We start from the raw sequence: 18,084 nt of genomic DNA, 5'->3' as shown, positions 1-18,084 counted from the left end.
GGTGCATACTGCTGTGCGAGATGTGAGCACGTTGTGCATTTGGAAACCCAGATTCTGACTCTAAATGTGCAGCTGGCGACACTGAGATCCATAGACAATATGGAGAGGAGTCTTCTGCTCACGGAGCAGACGCTCAATGGGACAGATGAGGGGGGGATGGTAGGATGGAGATGCAGGACGGTGAAGTAGCAAGCTGGGTGACAGGAAGCGGGGTAGAGGGAAGAGTGCCAGGGAGGTTAGTCCTGATCTGGAACACCCCAATAAGTTTGCTAAGTTGGCAGATGAGGGTGGTGCCAGTACAAGGGTAGCACTGCTGCAGCCAGGCATGTCCTCTGAAAGCCGGAGGAGTGACTGCTCCAGTAAGGAGGGAAATAGGAGAGCAGGGCAGGCCAGACAGGTGCTGGTAGTGGGCGACTCAATTATTAGGGGAACAGATAGGGCAATCTGTCACAAAGACAGGGATCGTCGAACGGTGTGCTGCCTTCCTAGCGCTCGAGTCCGACACATTGCTGATCGGATGGACAGATTATTGGGAGGGGCTGGTGAGGACCCAGCGGTCATGGTGCACATAGGCACAAATGACAAAGTTAGAGGTAGGTGGAAGGTCCTTAAAGATGATTTCAGGGAATTAGGCCGCAAGCTGAAAGCAAGTTCCTCCAACGTGGTATTTTCCGAAATACTGCCTGTACCACGTGCCATGCCAGAGAGGCAACGGGAGATTAGGGAGGTTAATAAGTGGCTCAAGAATTGGTGTAGGAAGGAGGGGTTTGGGTTTCTGCAGAACTGGGCCGACTTCTCAGTTGGCTACAGGCTCTACAATAGGGACGGGCTGCACCTCAATGGGGAAGGTGCAGCTGTGCTGGGGGAGAAAATGGCTAGAAGGTTGGAGGAGTGTTTAAACTAGGAATGGGGGGGGGAGGGTATTCATTTTATAGGAGGGGAAGATAGTGCAGATAGAGACCTGGGCACAAATAAGGAAGTTGGGGGTGGCGGTGGCAGGGGGGGTGGGGTTAGAACAGTTAATAATTTAAGAAAGAATAGAGGTGCAGAGAGATACATAAAATGTATGTATACTAATGCCAGAAGCCTCGCCAACAAAATGGACAAATTAGAACTAATGTTGTTGGAGCATAATTATGACATGGTGGGGATATCTGAAACATGGTTGGATGAGAGCCATGACTGGGCTGTTAACTTGCAGGGCTATAGCCTGCTCAGAAATGACCGTACAGATAAGCAAGGGGGTGGGGTGTGTCTATATGTAAAATCGTCCTTAAAACCCATACTGCGTGATAATATAGGTGAATTTAATGAAAATGTAGTATCCCTGCGGGTGGAGATAAGGGGAGTGGGAAAAAATAATATATTACTGATAGGGGTTTGTTATAAATCTCCAAAAATAATGGAAGCAATGGAGAATATCCTCGTAAAGCAAATAAATGAAGCTGCGACTCAAGGAGAAGTCATTATTATGGGGGACTTCAACTACCCTGAAATAGATTGGGGAACAGAAACCTGCAGTTCCAGCAAAGGTAATCGGTTTTTGACAACCATGAGAGACAATTACCTTTCACAACTGGTTCAGGACCCAACAAGAACGGGGGGCACTGCTAGACCTAATATTAACCAACAGGCCAGACCGCATAGCAAATATAAGGGTTGGGGGTTACTTGGGTAATAGCGATCACAAAATAATAAGTTTTCATGTATCCTTTAAAAAGATGTGTAATAGAGGGGTTACAAGGACACTAAACTTCAGGAGAGCAAATTTCCAACGGATGAGAAAAGATCTTGGTGCAATTAACTGGGACGATATCCTGAGACACAAAAATACACAAAGAAAATGGGAGACATTTATTAGCATCCTGGATAGGACCTGTGCACAGTATATACCGTATGGGAATAAACATACTAGAAATAGGAGGAAACCAATATGGCTAAATAGAGCTGTAAGGGGCGCAATAAGTGACAAAAAGAAAGCATTTAGGCTACGTTCACATTAGCGTTTTGCGTGTTTGCGTCGGGCGACGCAGCGGCGACGCATGCGTCATGCACCCCTATATTTAACATGGGGGACGCATGGACATGCGTTGTGCTGCGTTGTGCGACGCATGCGTTTTTTTTGCCGCAAGCGTCGGGCACAGAAAACGCAACAAGTTGCATTTTTCTTGCGTCCAAGTTTCGGCAAAAAAGGACGCATGCGTCGCAAAACGCAGCGTTTTTGCATGCGTTTTGGAGAGTTTTTATTTGCGTTGTGTCGCCAACGCAGCGGCACACAACGCAAATGTGAACGTAGCCTAAGAGAATTAAAGGAAGTAGGTAGTGAGGAGGCATTAAATAAATACAAAAAATTAAATAAATTCTGTAAAAAGCAAATCAAGGCAGCAAAGATTGAGACAGAGAGACCTGCTTAACCCAGCAGGAAGTGCGGCGGCGTCTAAAAATCACTAAAATTGACAAATCTCTGGGCCTGGATGGGATACACCCTCGAGTACTGCAGGAATTAAGTACAGTCATCGATAGACCATTATTTTTAATCTTTAAAGACTCCATAATAACAGGGTCTGTACCACAGGACTGGCGTATAGCAAATGTGGTGCCAATATTCAAAAAGGGGACAAAAACTGAACTCGGAAATTATAGGCTTAACCTCTACTGTGGGTAAAATCCTGGAGGGCATTCTAAGGGATGCTATACATGAGTATCTGAAGAGGAATAACCTCATGACCCAGTATCAGCACGGGTTTACTAGGGACCGTTCATGTCAGACTAATTTGATCAGTTTCTATGAAGAGGTAAGTTCCGGATTGGACCAAGGGAACCCAGAGGATGTAGTGTATATGGACTTTTCAAAAGCTTTTGATACGGTGCCACACAAAAGGTTGATACATAAAATGAAAATAATGGGGATAGGGGAAAATATGTGCAAGTGGGTTGAGAGCTGGCTCAGGGATAGGAAACAAAGGGTGGTTATTAATGGAGCACACTCGGGCTGGGTAGCGGTTAGCAGTGGGGTACCACAGGGGTCAGTATTGGGCCCTCTTCTTTTTAACATTTATTAATGACCTTGTAGGGGGCATTCCGAGTAGAATTTCAATATTTGCAGATGACACTAAACTCTGCAGGGTAATCAATACAGAGGAGGACAATTTTATATTACAGGATAATTTATGTAAACTAGAAGCTTGGGCTGATAAATGGCAAATGAGCTTTAATGGGGATGAATATAAGGTCATGCACTTGGGTAGAAGAAATAAGATGTATAATTATGTGCTTAATTCTAAAACTCTGGGCAAAACCGTCAATGAAAAAGACCTGGGTGTATGGGTGGATGACAAACTCATATTCAGTGGCCAGTGTCAGGCAGCTGCTACAAAGGCAAATAAAATAATGGGATGCATTAAAAGAGGCATAGATGCTCATGAGGAGAACATAATTTTACCTCTATACAAGTCACTAGTTCGACCACACTTAGAATACTGTGCACAGTTCTGGTCTCCGGTGTATAAGAAAGACATAGCTGAACTAGAGCGGGTGCAGAGAAGAGCGACCAAGGTTATTAGAGGACTGGGGGGTCTGCAATATCAAGATCGGTTATTACACTTGGGGCTATTTAGTTTGGAAAAACGAAGACTAAGGGGTGATCTTATGTTAATGTATAAATATATGAGGGGACAGTACAAAGACCTTTCTGATGATCTTTTTAATCATAGACCTGAAACCAGGACTAGGGGGCATCCTCTGCGTTTGGAGGAAAAAAGGTTTAAGCATAATAACAGACGTGGATTCTTTACTGTAAGAACAGTGAGACTATGGAACTCTCTGCCGTATGATGTGGTAATGAGGGGACTGGATACCTTTCTGGAAAAGTATAATGTTACAGGGTATATACACTAGATTCCTTGATAGGGCGTTGATCCAGGGAACTAGTCTGATTGCCGTATGTGGAGTCGGGAAGGAATTTTTTTCCCCAATGTGGTGCTTACTCTTTGCCACATGGTTTTTTTTTGCCTTCCTCTGGATCAACATGTTAGGGCATGTTAGGTTAGGCTATGGGTTGAACTAGATGGACTTATAGTCTTCCTTCAACCTTAGTAACTATGTAACTATGTGCCAGACTGGTATTGGTAAATTGGTGCATTTTAAATGGCAGCACTCAGTTTTACACTTTGATGAATCGGGCCCACAAGGTTTGATGAGGCCACTGTGATCTGTGCACCCGATTGTGAGAAATCAGAGCCGATAGTCCCACCACATCCAGACTGTGGAGAGTTAGATGTGGACCCTGCAGAGTTATCACAATGGTACTTTGTAAGACCCCCGTTTGTAAAAGATGTGACTCCATTAAATTTACAAATAAAAAGCCAAACCCAAATGTTAAGAAGAAAACAAACTTTATTAAATAGCTGTATGTACACTTTGGAGGGAAAAGAGAAATGGCTGTTTTCCCTGCAGGAACCTGGATTATAACGGTGTACGATGGCCAGAAAACCATTAGAGAGATAATATTAGGAGACGGATACAATGTCTGACAGTGTAAATAGTGTTCACTAAAAAGCAGATCAAAATAGTAATGCGAGTTGTAAGGAAGACAAAGAAATTAGTGTGACACAGGGCACAGACAAAAGATGATGCTGTACAGAGCCGAGTACACACGGGACGATCTACAGCCATTTAGATTCCATTCACATTTCTTCCTTTCATCACCCAATGTAGACTATCAGCATTTTGGCCAAAATTTAATGTGAGGGGGAAATAAAAAAAAACTTAATTCTCCAATGAGTCTGAATTACCAGTCAGGGAAGCATGACAAAAAAGACAGACAAGGTGAGATATCATTAGGCGTCGAGACACAGAGGGGGAAATACGATGCAACAAACTTTGAGGACTTTTTTTTGGTTGTGCATTTTGTGCTCTGTTATCCAACAAGACAATGGAACGGAATAAGAGCAAAGGTGGGAATTATCCAGAATACATTCCCCCACCACCATCAGGGACAACGCTGCAAACATTTTATGATATAAGGCACAAGGAAAAGCAACACAAATACAATACAGCAACCTATCCGGGGAGAAGGACACTGATATAACTCCACATGGATGCGGCAGGTTGGACTGAAATGGTTGTAGAAATGTATCCTAGCCATACTGGAAACTATCCTGCAACCAGAACAGGGAGTCAATACAACGTGAAGAACATTAAACACAGGAATCATATAAAGCCAATGTTGGCTCCCTAGTCCGCTCACATCTCTACGGACATAAAGAGCAGAAAAAGGTGCAATACTACAAGCAAATAAGTGCAGCATACACATACAGAGGATGCTTGAGATCAACACTTCTAACAAGAGAGGTGGGGAAACGCATGAAACTGTAACCGTGGAAAGGCACCCATTTAGGTTATGCGGCACCCGTTACTTCAAGAAGTTTGGTTGCTGGAGGTTCCAGAATTCACAGCATAGACAAAGGTCAAGAATAAGTTGCTACAACTCTGCAGCCATTTGCTTCCTAAATGCAACTTTCTAATAGTTCATTAAAAAAAATTATCAATTTTTCTGCTGTTTAGCGTCTGCAAGTCCTATATTTAATAAAACGATCTACAAAAATGTTACAAATGCAATCAGAGCTTTTGCTTCCAACACACTTTCTGCTCTCTCTCCTTCCTTAGAAATAGCAGGAAGGAATGGGAGGAGGTTGTACACCGATCTGCAGTGGAGAGGAGGGAAAGGATCTACAGGGTTATGGAAAGCACAGAAAACATGTTGCAGACAAGGAGGAAAGCATATGCAGAGTACAGTATTATGGCGGTGTTTAAAAATAAAAGCAAATGAAGACCACAGCACCCCGAATGTACACAGATCTCACATCCACCATGTGTCACAGTCTCTCTGATGAGAAAATATATGAAACTAGGATCACTGCTTATTCACAAGTCTGAAAATGAATCAAGGAATATGAATGCTGCAGCCAGGAATTTAGTGCAATTTTACTAACTTAAGGGAATCACTAAAGATATGCAAAATCATTAATCCAAAATATTTTTTTTTGTCTTTTCTTTTTATCGCCTGTAAGAGGGAGACTACTAATCTAGTAGAAAGTGCAGACCACATATATACGCCTATGAATATCCTCAGAAAACAAAACACGGAAACTAAGTTATGGGTGATCATAGGATAAAGGATTTTTGGAGTTAAAGGTTTAGGGTATATACAATGCCCAGTTTTTTTTTTCCAAAGGGTTCAAAAATGGTGAAACATTTCTCAAATTTTACTTTTTTTGGTAGTTTTTCGAGCAGTCTTTTATTTCCAGAAGATATTTTGGAAGAGTTTTTCACATTCTTTTTAGGTCGTGCACACAAAATCTCTGTACACTCACTATATCTTACAACACACATCAATGGGAAACCTCTATAGACAACTGGGCGTTAATTGGAGCATTCTGTCGTTTTTGCTTTAAAAGAAAAAAGAAAAAAAAAAAAGATAATGGTTTCTTCATTATTCCATGGAATGAAAAAAAAAACAAAAAAAAACAGAAATTATATATTAAAAAAAGTTGAAAAAAACATGGAAAAACCTTCCAAAAAAATAGCAACAGCCAAGCCAGTCGAAAAAAACAGTTGATGTTTATGTTATGACATTCTGCTTGGAAAACATGATGGATGGCCAGAGCTTAAAAGATGCTGGGTGCATATTTGTTTAGAGTTACTGAAGTGGTTTTTTTTTTTTTTGCAGCCTTCTGATTGGACAGTCCCTTTAACGTACACCTGAACAACAAATATCACTAATATATTAGGATTACTATCTTATAATGAATATAGATATGACAAAACAATGGGAAAAAAAGAGCAACAAAAAAAAAAAATCAGAACAAAAATAACCAATGGACACAATGTGACACCTAGAAGCATTTATTGTATGCAACAAAACTTAAATATGATCATGTGTACATACACGGTGCACGGGCATCAGGAGAACATGTACGTGTCCACTAATCCTTTGACAACATGCGGCGTGTACGGTCATCAATCTAAAACTGAAAGTTGGAAAAATTATTCTGAGACAGACAAGAAACAATGACTGCAGAACGGCAAAAACTCCTAAACAGAGTCGGCCGCCTCCTGTAAAACGCCACCTAATGCAGCCACTTTCTTTATAATAAAAAAATAAAAACAAAATAAAGGGGAGGAAACTTTAAAAACGTAACTTCTTAGGAAAGACCTGGCAACCAACATAAAATGAAATGCCGGACTGTCTCGCTTATCCGGTACAGTATCCCAACATGAACAGGTCATAAAAACGCTGTCTACACAAAGTGATATATTGTTTAAAAAAATATGTACATTTAGCAAATTCTGAATACAGAGCAGACAGAGGTGGAGGATTAATGAAAAGTCTGCTTAAAAAAATAAATGGTGGATCCCTCTCCTACTTGGTGCAGAGAGATAAGCATAACGTTCTTGGGGTTGGGGCCGGGCTCTGTACATTTTATTCTATTTAAAAAGTAGACTTGCAACGCAGTTTTTTTTTTCTTTATCTTTTTTTTTTATACATAAAACAGTGTCTAATTGATTTATTCAACACATTTGTCCAACAAGCGTTTCCCTTGTCCCTGGTTGTGCCTTGCCTCTATGTACACCAGCAGTACAATCTGTTTACACAGCAAGTCCTATGTGCAGGGGCAAAATTCATGAGAAGCCAAAACAGCACCGTCCAGCTTTTTCCAGAGTAAGCCAGACACTGTGTGTCCAGGAGACCCAGTACAACCATACTGTGATTTCAATAGATGGAAGAAAAAAAAATGTTCCTAAAATTTCAGTGAGCTTTTTTTGTATCTGTTAAAAGTAGAAAGCAGTTCATGTTTGAGCAAGTTCAATTTCTGAGTAAAAAACTGGAATTTAATCTTGAAGTGTGGAGCATGCCTGGTGCCGGACAGTCACTTCTGTCTCGAGTTCAGGACTTTTCTTTTTACCTGTTCAGAGAAAAAAAAAAATAAAAAACAAATGTGGCATAGAACCAAATCAGATCTGTAACACAGTATTTCTATACCAACACACCAGGGTTTCATGTACAAACAGACATTAGGTAACCAAGTATACGTCTGTAGGCTATGGATATGTTTGTATGATGGGGCAGGCCATGAGTGTAGTTTGGGATGATAGTGTTCGTTCAGCACTGTTCACACTGGATGTATTCCCCAGATGTATCTGTATACTAATGCACCCAGCATAAGGGAAAAACAACAGAAGGATTTTGTGAATAAATACCAAGAAAGGATTTATTGGAAATTTATCAGGTCACTATGTATTGGCCTGCACAGGAACCCACTGGATTTCCCATAGACCCTTCTTAGTATCTTTTCGCAAGATCCTGGCAAACCTAATTTTGTGCTGCTAACTGTTGACCTGAAGATAAATGGTTACATTAAGCCTTGCAGTTTTACAGATTCTGTAGTTGGACCAATGCAGTGTAAACATTTGCTTTTTGTTCCTACCTGAAAAAAGTATTTTTCATTAAGTCTATTGGTGGACATGGAGACCATGGGTTTTAATTTGCTGACAATAGAAGGCGTACACCAAGTAGTTTAGGGTTTGCTCCTCTCAAGCTATAACCCTCTCCTGCAGGCAGTGAGCTGCTTATCAAGTTTCTTACCAGCAGTAGGAGAAACACAAAATCACCAATATCACAATGCGAAAATATAACCAAACTCGAGAATTAGGAACCTCTTGCGGAGAACGGGCCAACTTTAGGAACGTAGGGTGGGTGGGTTGTTCCTCTATGTGCCCCAATGAGGGGGAGAAGAAAGATTTTACAGGCAAGAAGAAAGTCAATTTTCTTGTCAGTAATGGGATGCTCCAAAGCAGTCCCTAGGGCGTTGGACAACAATGGAGAACCTTTCTAATGAACTCTGCATCCTAAGGGTACCGTCACACAGTGGCACTTTGATCGCTAGGACGGCACGATCCGTGACGTTCCAGCGATATCGTTACGATCTCGCTGTGTCTGACACGCTACTGCGATCAGGGACCCCGCTGAGAGTCGTACGTCGTAGCAGATCGTCAAACTTTATTTCTCCTTCGCCTCATTGGGGGACACAGACCGTGGGTGTATGTTGCTGCCAATAGGAGGCTGACACTAAGTGATACAAAAAAAAGTTAGCTCCTCCCCTGCAGTATAAACCCTCCTGCTGGCTCACAGCTAACCAGTTCTTGCTTAGTGTCTGTAGGAGGCACATGGGTCGGTTTCAGACCCCAACGTTTTTATTTTATTGTTTACTTTTCTGTAAATTTTTATTTTTTAATTAGCGGAGTGAAGGGGGCGACGGTTCCTTTCAAGGTTCCGATCTCCCCCGAACCATCAACAGGCGAGCACGGCGAGTATACCTCCCCGTACCTCTCCTGCGACGTGGAAAGCCATGCCTGAGCTCACTTCAGGGGCGACGGTTCCTTTCATGGTCCCGATCTCCCCATACCAGCAGCAGGCGACCACATGGAGTGTCGCCTCCATGTATCCTCTCCTGGAGCCAGGCCTAATGCCGGACAACTGGCCCTGTCCATTCGGACTGAACTCCGTGGCTGTACAGAGGCCCCTCTCTATGGCGTCCGAGCAGCCCCCACTGTCCCACCACTGTGAAAGCGGATGGCACAAGGAGGCGGACGGTTCCTCTCCACCTCCCTAACAAACGGATGATGGATTGAGGCTTATCCCTGCACCGTCCACGCTGCACAGAACAGCGCTGAAACCCCCATCCGCGCCGGCTCCATGCCGGGACGCGCATCAATGGTGAATGGATCCATCTTCAGTGGGATATTCACATGCTGACAGGCAGCCTCAGCCACTTCCCTGTGGCCCACCTCCCTGAGGTAACGCTCTGGATGGCTGCAAAAATTTAGCCCCTGGCTTCGGCCGATTTGTAGGCCGCATTCTGGAAGTCTTGCCTGGAACGACCCACTGGTGACTTCCGCCGGCTACAGAAATTTAGGCCCCGGCTTAGGCCTATTCAACATCGTGTCTGTGGCTCCGCCCCCCAAATTGGCGCTTCTCGCTCTCTGCGAGATTTTATCAACTCTGCAGCTCCCGGTGGCCATCTTGGTCCACCCGGCCAGCTCACACTGGGGTGACAGTATTTTTGCATTAAAGGGGCACATCGACTCTACATCAGTACCCGGGTAAGGAAGTACCTGGTCTTAAAGGCACATGACCAGTATTTCCTGGTCTTAAAGGCATATGGCCAGTATTCCCTGGTCTTAAAGGCATATGGCCAGTATTCCCTGGTCTTAAAGGCATATGGCCAGTATTCCATGGTCTTAAAGGCCCATGACCAGTATTTTCTGGTCTTAAAAGCACATGCCCAGTATTCCCTGGTCTTAAAGGCGCATGACCAGTATTCTCTGGTCTTAAAAGCACATGCCCAGTATTCCCTGGTCTTAAAGGCGCATGACCAGTATTCTCTGGTCTTAAAGGCGTATGACCAGTATTCCCTGGTCTTAAAGGTGCATGACCAGTATTTCCTGGTCTTAAAGGCGCATGACCAGTATTCCCTGGTCTTAAAGGCGTATGACCAGTATTTCGTGGTCTTAAAGGTGCATGACCAGTATTCCCTGGTCTTAAAGGCGCTTGATCAGTCCGAGGAGCCCTCCGCCGCTGACCCCAGCTTTATCCTCTAGTTCCCCTCAGTGGACTTCTTCACTGACCAATCCATGGTTCTCGGACCAAGAGATTGAATCCCTCTGTGTACCCTCTGTGTTTGGAGTGCTCGCAGGACCAATTTACATGGTCCCTATCCTACATGGGAGCTGTCGGCTAGCAGGGGCCGCAAGTATTCTAGAAACGTGCAGGCATCTAGAAAACGGAAGTTTTTTGTTTCCTGCTCCCTCACCAATGATTTGATGACAACAAGGCTCTGAATATGGATTGGATATTGCCTGAGCTTGCCAGAGCTTCAGAGACTAAACTCCCTCGAGAGCATTTGCCATTCAATTCGGATAAGCGATTCACTGGACAGAAGCCTCTACGTGGGATGCCATGCCTGGCCTGTTTTTTAAGGGCGACGGGTCCTTTAAAGGGCACCGATCTCCCCACACCATCAACAGACGAGCACACGGAGTGTCGTCTCCATGTTTCCTCTTCTGCATCCAGGCCTAACGCCAGACCTGTCCTGTCCACCTGGAGACCTGAACTCTGTGGACATATAGAGGCACCCTTTTTGGCGTACGAGTTCCCCCCTCTGCATCACCACTATTCAGTGGATGATGCAAGAGGGTGGACAATTCCTCTCCACTTCCCTGTTAAGAGGTTGATGGATCGAGGGTTCCTAATTTTTATCTCTGCACCGTGAAAAGAGGAGATGGCAAGAGACTATGACCTGCTGGATGCAGCCGCACATTCTGCCATGGGGCAGTTTAACCGGGTAGAATCTCCTGTGGTATACCTACCAGTATCCCTACCTGATGGGTCATCAATTAAAAATACCACGGACTGTCAGATAGCAAATCTGGTTCGTTCCATCTTGCGGCTTCGGGTCCAGCGCTCTATCCTCCCTAGCGGCCGCATGGATTGCTAGAGCAATGGTCTCCTGGCTGGAGACCTTAACTACCTTGATTCACACCAGCAACAACTGGCCAATCAAATCTTTTGAGCGGGAGACTGACAAAGGATTGTATAAGGATTGTCCAGCACAGTCTAGATCTAAGGGATCTTGGTTCCAAACAGGGGAACGAAAAGTAAGATCGACCCTGGACCTCAAACTTCTAACAACCTTTGACATGGTCCTCCTTCTTTGGATGGAGTCCCTCCGCTCAGCCATTACTTCAACAGAAAAAGGTGCAGTTTCCGGCATCCATCGACATTCGGGTTGCTTACCCTCTGCAAAAATTCCTTCGCCTTTCTATTCGTCAACAGCATTTTCAAGTCACAACCTTGTCCTTCGGCCTTGCTTCCGCACACAGAGTGTTCGCTCGGGTCATGGCGGATGTCATGTTTCTCTTGCACTCTAGAGGCGTGCTCGTCCTGCCCTGTTTGGTCTGTCTAGCCGCCCTTCCAGGACTACGCTGAGTCGTCTATATCTCTTGCGATACCTTCTCTCCTGGGCTGGCAGCTACACTTAGACAAGTTCTCCTCATGTCCAGCCCAGCAGATATCCTTTTTGAGGATGATCCTGCATACTTCTAGAAGGATGGTAATTCTTCCTCGAGACAAGGTCATGGCCCTTCAACAGGGAGCTCGCGCAAGGAGAGTTCTGAGGACTTGATTACTCACCCCCTCATTTCATTCGATTTGCTAAGAGAGTTCTGAGCAAAAATGGTGACGACAATGGAAGCGGTTTCCTTCGCTCCGCTCGTTTTCAGCAAGTCAAGCAGACTTTCAGACAATAGTCTCTGAGCTCCTTCTTCATCCAGGGCCTTTCTCCCGGTTCAATGGTTATTAGTAACTTCCAATGCCAGTCTTCTTCTCCCCATCATTGTTCTGGAGATCCGAACGGTAGTCTTACAGCAAGTCCACTGCCTTCTGGCGGGTCTCCCTATCCGAATTCAATTGGATAATGCCACGGCGGTGCCTTACGTCAGTCATCTAGCAGGTACGCACGGTCAGGCGCCATGACCGAGGTACCTCACTTTCTCTGATGGGCCGAAGTCTATTATTCGGTGATCTCGACAGTATATATCCCAGAAGTAGAACTCTGAACGGCAAACAAATTCAGCCGTCAGGGTTTCGCCTCAAGTCAGTGGGAACTTCACCCCGAAGTCTTCCATCAGATCTGTCCTTACTGGAGCTCTCCAGTTGTAGGTGGGATGACATCCAGACTGAAGGCCAATGTACTCGAGTTCGTGGTTCGGCCTCGAGATCCAAGAGCCATCCCTCTCCATGCTCTGGTTCTGCCGTGGTACCAGTTTCCATAACTCCCCTTCCACTGCTTCCGAAAGCCTTTTGGAAGCAGAAAGGGGCCCCAGTGATCCTCAGAGATCTGCACTGACCACGTCCGTTTTTTTTGTTGGCAGAGCTAGTATCTTCTCGCCTTATCGCAGCACAACCGCAAGTAGGGACTGTCTCACAGGGAGTTTTCACACGTAGTTCTTCCCTATCGCATACCGTTAGATCATTGGGACCTTATTATTCATAGGAGCCTTTCAGTAGGCTCCTTTTTCATACGGGCAGACTTTACTATCAGGGAAAGTCGTCCCGTTCTCCTCTGCAATATTCTCACTCTGACGAGTCTTCGGAGCTAGCTTCTCTGCTCTTTCAGACTTTTTTTTTTCCCCTTATTTTCTTCGAGGCAAGGTTGTCCTCAGGCCATCTCCATCCCTTGTTACCAAGGTGGTACTGTATTACCACTGTTATGAGGGCTTAGTTCTTCCCTCAACTCTTTTGGCTCCAGTCCACAAAATGGAATAAGATCCCCCATATTCTGGACGAAGTGAGTGCTGTGAGTAGGTACGTCTTGAGGACGGCGTCCTTCTGAAGGTTGGACGTTTTATTTGGGCTTCCTGACGGTAGAGGAAGGCTTCCTGACATTTTCAGGAAGGGTTTAGCCGTTTCATCGACCATGATAGCATGGTGAATTCTTTTCACCATCCAGGAGTCCTTCCGTGCTAGATGTCAGCCTATCTCCCTGTCTATCAAGGGTTCTAGGCACCAGGCGTCAGCAAGGCACGCCTGCAAGCTTGCGGATTCGTCCAGTCCGCATGCATTCTTGAAGCACTATAATTCCCACACTTCCACAGATGTGAGTCTGGGCAGGCGGACTCTGGAGGCCACGGTGGCGCACTTGTAAGTAGCGGTTACACAGGGCCTGATCTATTGTTGTCCCCACCCAGGGACTGCTTTGGGACGTCCCACGGTCTGTGTCCCCCAATGAGGCGAAGGAGAAATAGGGATTTTTGTGTACTCACCGTAAAATCCTTTTCTCCGAGCCATTCATTGGGGGACACAGCTCCCACCCTGTTATTAGCTTATGATTGTTTTTTATAATCTGACATGCTATACTCTCATATATAATATGACATGCTATACGCTCATATATTGTTATTGATCTCCTACTGCTTTTGCACCGAACTGGTTAGCTGAGAGCCAGCAGGAGGGTTTACACTGCAGGGGAGGAGCTAACTTTTTTTTGTATCACTTAGTGTCAGCCTCCTATTGGCAGCAGCATACACCCACGGTCTGTGTCCCCCAATGAATGGCTCGGAGAAAAGGATTTTTTGGTGAGTACACAAAAATCCCTATTTCGTCGCTGATCTCCCGCTGACATAGCTGAATCGGCGTGTGTGACGCTGATTCAGCTATGTCTTCACTGGTAACCAGGGTAAACATCGGGTTACTAAGCGCAGGGCCGCGCTTATTAACCCGATGTTCACCCTGGTTACCAGTGTAAACGTAAAAAAAACCAAACACTACATACTTACCTTCAGCTGTCTGTCCCCGGCGCTCTGCTTCTCTGCACTCCTCCTGCATCCTGTATCAGCGCCGGCCAGCCGGAAAGCACAGCGGTGACGTCACCGCTCTGCTTTACGGCTGACTGGCGCTAACAGTGCAGAGGAAAGCACAGCGCCGGAGGACAGACACGGAATGTAAGTATGTAATGTTTGTTTTTTTACGTTTACGCTGGTAACCAGGGTAAACATCGGGTTACTAAGCGCGGCCCTGGTTACCAGGGGACTTCGGGATCGTTGGTCGCTGGAGAGCTGTCTGTGTGACAGCTCTCCAGCGACCAAACAGCGACGCTGCAGCGATCGACATCGTTGTCGTATCGCTGTAGCGTCGTTTCAGTGTGACGGTACCCTAAAGCAGCATCAGCAAACATGTGTCCTGGAAATTGGTAAAACACCTGATGGGCAGAAGCCATGTAATAAAAGACCTGTGAAGCCCCCAACACTGTGTAGACTGGTGGTCACAGAGGGGTGGCGACTTTCATTGAGGTGAAAGTGCACGCTCAAAAATTTTAGACGTGGCGAGGGAGAGAGAAACAAGGTTTGATGGTTGATTATCCAACTGAAACAACTCAGAGCGTCACAGGAGATGTGAGATAGTCTACTCTAGACGGCACTGTGATCATGAGATCATCCAGATAAGAAATGGCTAAAACACTCTTGTTGTGGAGAATGTCCATTACTAACGTCAAGAATCTGTGAAGGTAGTTTTCAGAACTAAGGAAAGGGCCACAATTTGACTGTGGTGGGCCCCAACAGCAAAGTGCAGGAAATGCTGGTAGGTCTGGTAGATTGGTAAGTAAAGGTTTATATGGTACATCCTCAATGTATATGTATGGCATACATCCTCCCTGATAATTGTCCTGAGGGACTCCATTGGAAAATGATGAATCTTCATACAGCAGTTACGAAACTTGAGGTTCAGGACAGGGTGCAGAGCATGATAACCAAAAGTATCTGAAACCAGTGCAAGCGAACCCGCTGAAGAACATAAACTCTTGGTCTGGCAAAGTCCGAATGACAGGAAAAAATTCATCAGCACGGGGTGGTGCGTTAAGAGGGGCATTGTGGGGGAAAAAAGGGGGGAGGGGGGCATGTAATTTATAAGCTGCAGAGGCCTCCTCACCCATCCATGAGTCTTGTAGGTCTTAGAGCCAGACATCTTTAAACAGAAGACAACAAACCTCAATCCTAACCTCATCAGGTGGAGGTTCCCCTTCATGCTGAAGTAGACTTTGACGTCTGTTGGCAAGGATGGGGGTGAATGTCAGGTTTCTTGTAACATTGACTGTGCTGGACAGATGCCAATAGAAGCAAAAATGTGTCATGGATCTTCTCTGATGGCGGGAAAGAACCTAACCTGCTTGTTAACAGGCAGATGAGTTCTCTTTCCACCTCTTGTTTCTGAGAGGATTTCATCCAGAGGTTTACCAAACTAACGAGTGCCTGTAAAGGAGAGAGCTGTAAGAGCTTTTATTGATTTTGTGTCTGTAGACTAGAATTTCAGTAAGAGGATGTGATGGATGGCCACAGAGTAGAAGAGCTGACAAAGACCACCAGATGCATCAAGAGTGACTTCTCAGATGTATCTTCCAGCTTCAGATATTTGCAGAGTGATGTCTACAAAATCTTTGGGAGAAGTACCAGCTAAAGAAGCCACCTTAAAGTGCAATTGGCTTAAAGTGCAATTGGACGTGGCCTTATAAAACAGTCATGAGCATTGACCTGAGCTCCAAATTCACAGCTTAAAAAGAGGATTTAGAAAATGACTCAATCTTACAAGTCCCTGAATGGGTAAAGTTGTGTTTTGTTAAGACATGAGACTACTTCTGTTAAGGTAGCCTTATGACAAGCAACACATTTGGGTTCGTAGGCACATAGGGGTGAGCATGAATAAGATGGCCACTTAATGAATTCAGGGCATGTTATCAGTAGTGTTGGTTTTGCCAGAAATGCGTCTCCAGTTTGGGACTGGAGTAACATTTCTGGGGTAAGAAACGCTGTCACATTTGCTTAATTTGACGGCCAGGCATAGCCAAGCTATGCCCAGCGCCACACATTTTGGCATAGCTATCTAAAACTATACTTTGTGAAAAAATTTTTAGACTTTGCAAAGAATTGTACGTCAGTTTTCTAGTGTAAGGGTACCGTCACACAGTGGCATTTTGATCGCTACGACGGCACGATTCGTGACGTTCCAGCGATATACTTACGATCTCGCTGTGTCTGACACGCTCCTGCGATCAGGGACCCCGCTGAGAATCGTACGTCGTAGCAGATCGTTTGAAACTTTCTTTCGTCGTCTAGTGTCCCGCTGTGGCGGCATGATCGCATGGTGTAACAAAGGTGTGCACGATATTGTATACGATGTGCGCATAGTAACCAACAGCTTCTACATCGCAAATACGTCGTGAAATTATCGCTACAGCGTCGTGCATTGCGAAGTGTGACCGCAGTCTACGACGCTGGAGCGATATTGGAGCGATGCTGGAGCGTCACAGATCGTGCCGTTGTAGCGACCAAAGTGCCACTGTGAGACGGTACCTATAAAGCCTTGATGAATCGGGGCCATAAGTGTCCAAACATTTAGGTCTGTAAAAATGTTTATCTGGCTATTTCCATCCCTTTGATAGCTTGCTCTCCATACTCTGTGTAAGAAAAAAAAAAGTTTTCGAATTTTGGCAGATCCTGAAAGCAAATGGGCTCCTGGTAAGAAAAGGTGTCCGTCCGTGTAAGTGAAATTTAAGATCAGACAGGGTAATTGTGGATAAAGTGTCCGAGCATTGTGCCATCAGGGAAGAGGATGGTAAAAAGCCAGGGAACTGTGATGGCAGGCTGAAGAGTTTGAACCTCATCTATTTACATGATGTGTCAGAAGTTTCTCTTGCAGCGCAAGCCTCATTGTCCATGGCGTTGTGCTTAAAGGGGTTGACCACTACTTGGACAACTACTTGATCAAAATGTTTGTCCCCCATAAAAGTATAAAGCCTATACCCCCCCATCCCCTCCTTGCCGGCGATGTTCCCGCGGTGTCGGGACTTTCGTGCGGTGTTCTGACATGCGACGCAATGCATGCAATAGCACGCAATCAGCTCTGTCATCACTGTCTCCGCCTTCAGACAAATCGAAAATGAAGGGGAAGTCCGGCCTGCAGCTGATCTTGGACTTCCTCTTCCTGCTCAATTCGACACGAGCCGGGGACACGGACGCCAGCACTGACTGGGCGCCGGAGTCATGTGCCAAAGGCACAGGAATCCCAGGAGAAAAGCTGACACTACAGGATGGGCGCCAGCAGGGGAGGGGAGTATAAGCTATTTTATGGGGCCAAGCATAGGGTATGACAAAAGCTACCAAAGTCTGTCTCTTCCCTCATTGTATGTGGATGGATAGAGGAGGGGCGCAACATAATAATTTGATCAACCATGAACTCCAAGTCGAGAGGGAGAAAAGAAAAAAAACAAAAACAACAACAACAAGAAAAAAAAAAAAAAACAGGTAATGTCTACCCCTGTGGACACTAAGCCAAAACAGATTAACTCACTACCTGCAGGTGGCAAATAGCTGGTTGGAGAAGCAAACACTTAGGCTACTTTCACACTTGCGTCATGTGACGCACGTCGCAATGCGTTGTTTTGGAGAAAAAAACGCATCCTGCAAAGTTGC

The 18,084-nt window shown here is 45.2% G+C and overlaps 1 protein-coding gene across 4 annotated transcripts in view; it reads right to left on the bottom strand.

Annotated features, from left to right (window-relative positions):
* Positions 1–6,890: 6,890 nt before the first annotated feature.
* PDS5A (PDS5 cohesin associated factor A) overlaps positions 6,891–18,084 on the bottom strand; it is a 175,600-nt gene continuing 164,406 nt past the window's right edge. For all 4 annotated transcript variants that reach the window (XM_069744574.1, XM_069744572.1, XM_069744575.1 and 1 more), the window contains exon 33: positions 6,891–7,967. In XM_069744574.1, the coding sequence (XP_069600675.1) occupies positions 7,932–7,967 (36 nt within the window). In that variant the 3' untranslated portion in view covers positions 6,891–7,931. The remainder of the gene's footprint in view (positions 7,968–18,084) is intronic.

This window comes from Ranitomeya imitator, chromosome 1 (genome assembly GCF_032444005.1).
Source record: "Ranitomeya imitator isolate aRanImi1 chromosome 1, aRanImi1.pri, whole genome shotgun sequence".
Classification (NCBI taxonomy): domain Eukaryota; kingdom Metazoa; phylum Chordata; class Amphibia; order Anura; family Dendrobatidae; genus Ranitomeya; species Ranitomeya imitator.
Note: the sequence above shows the minus strand (reverse complement) of the source record. Positions and strands in the feature narration are given on the sequence as shown.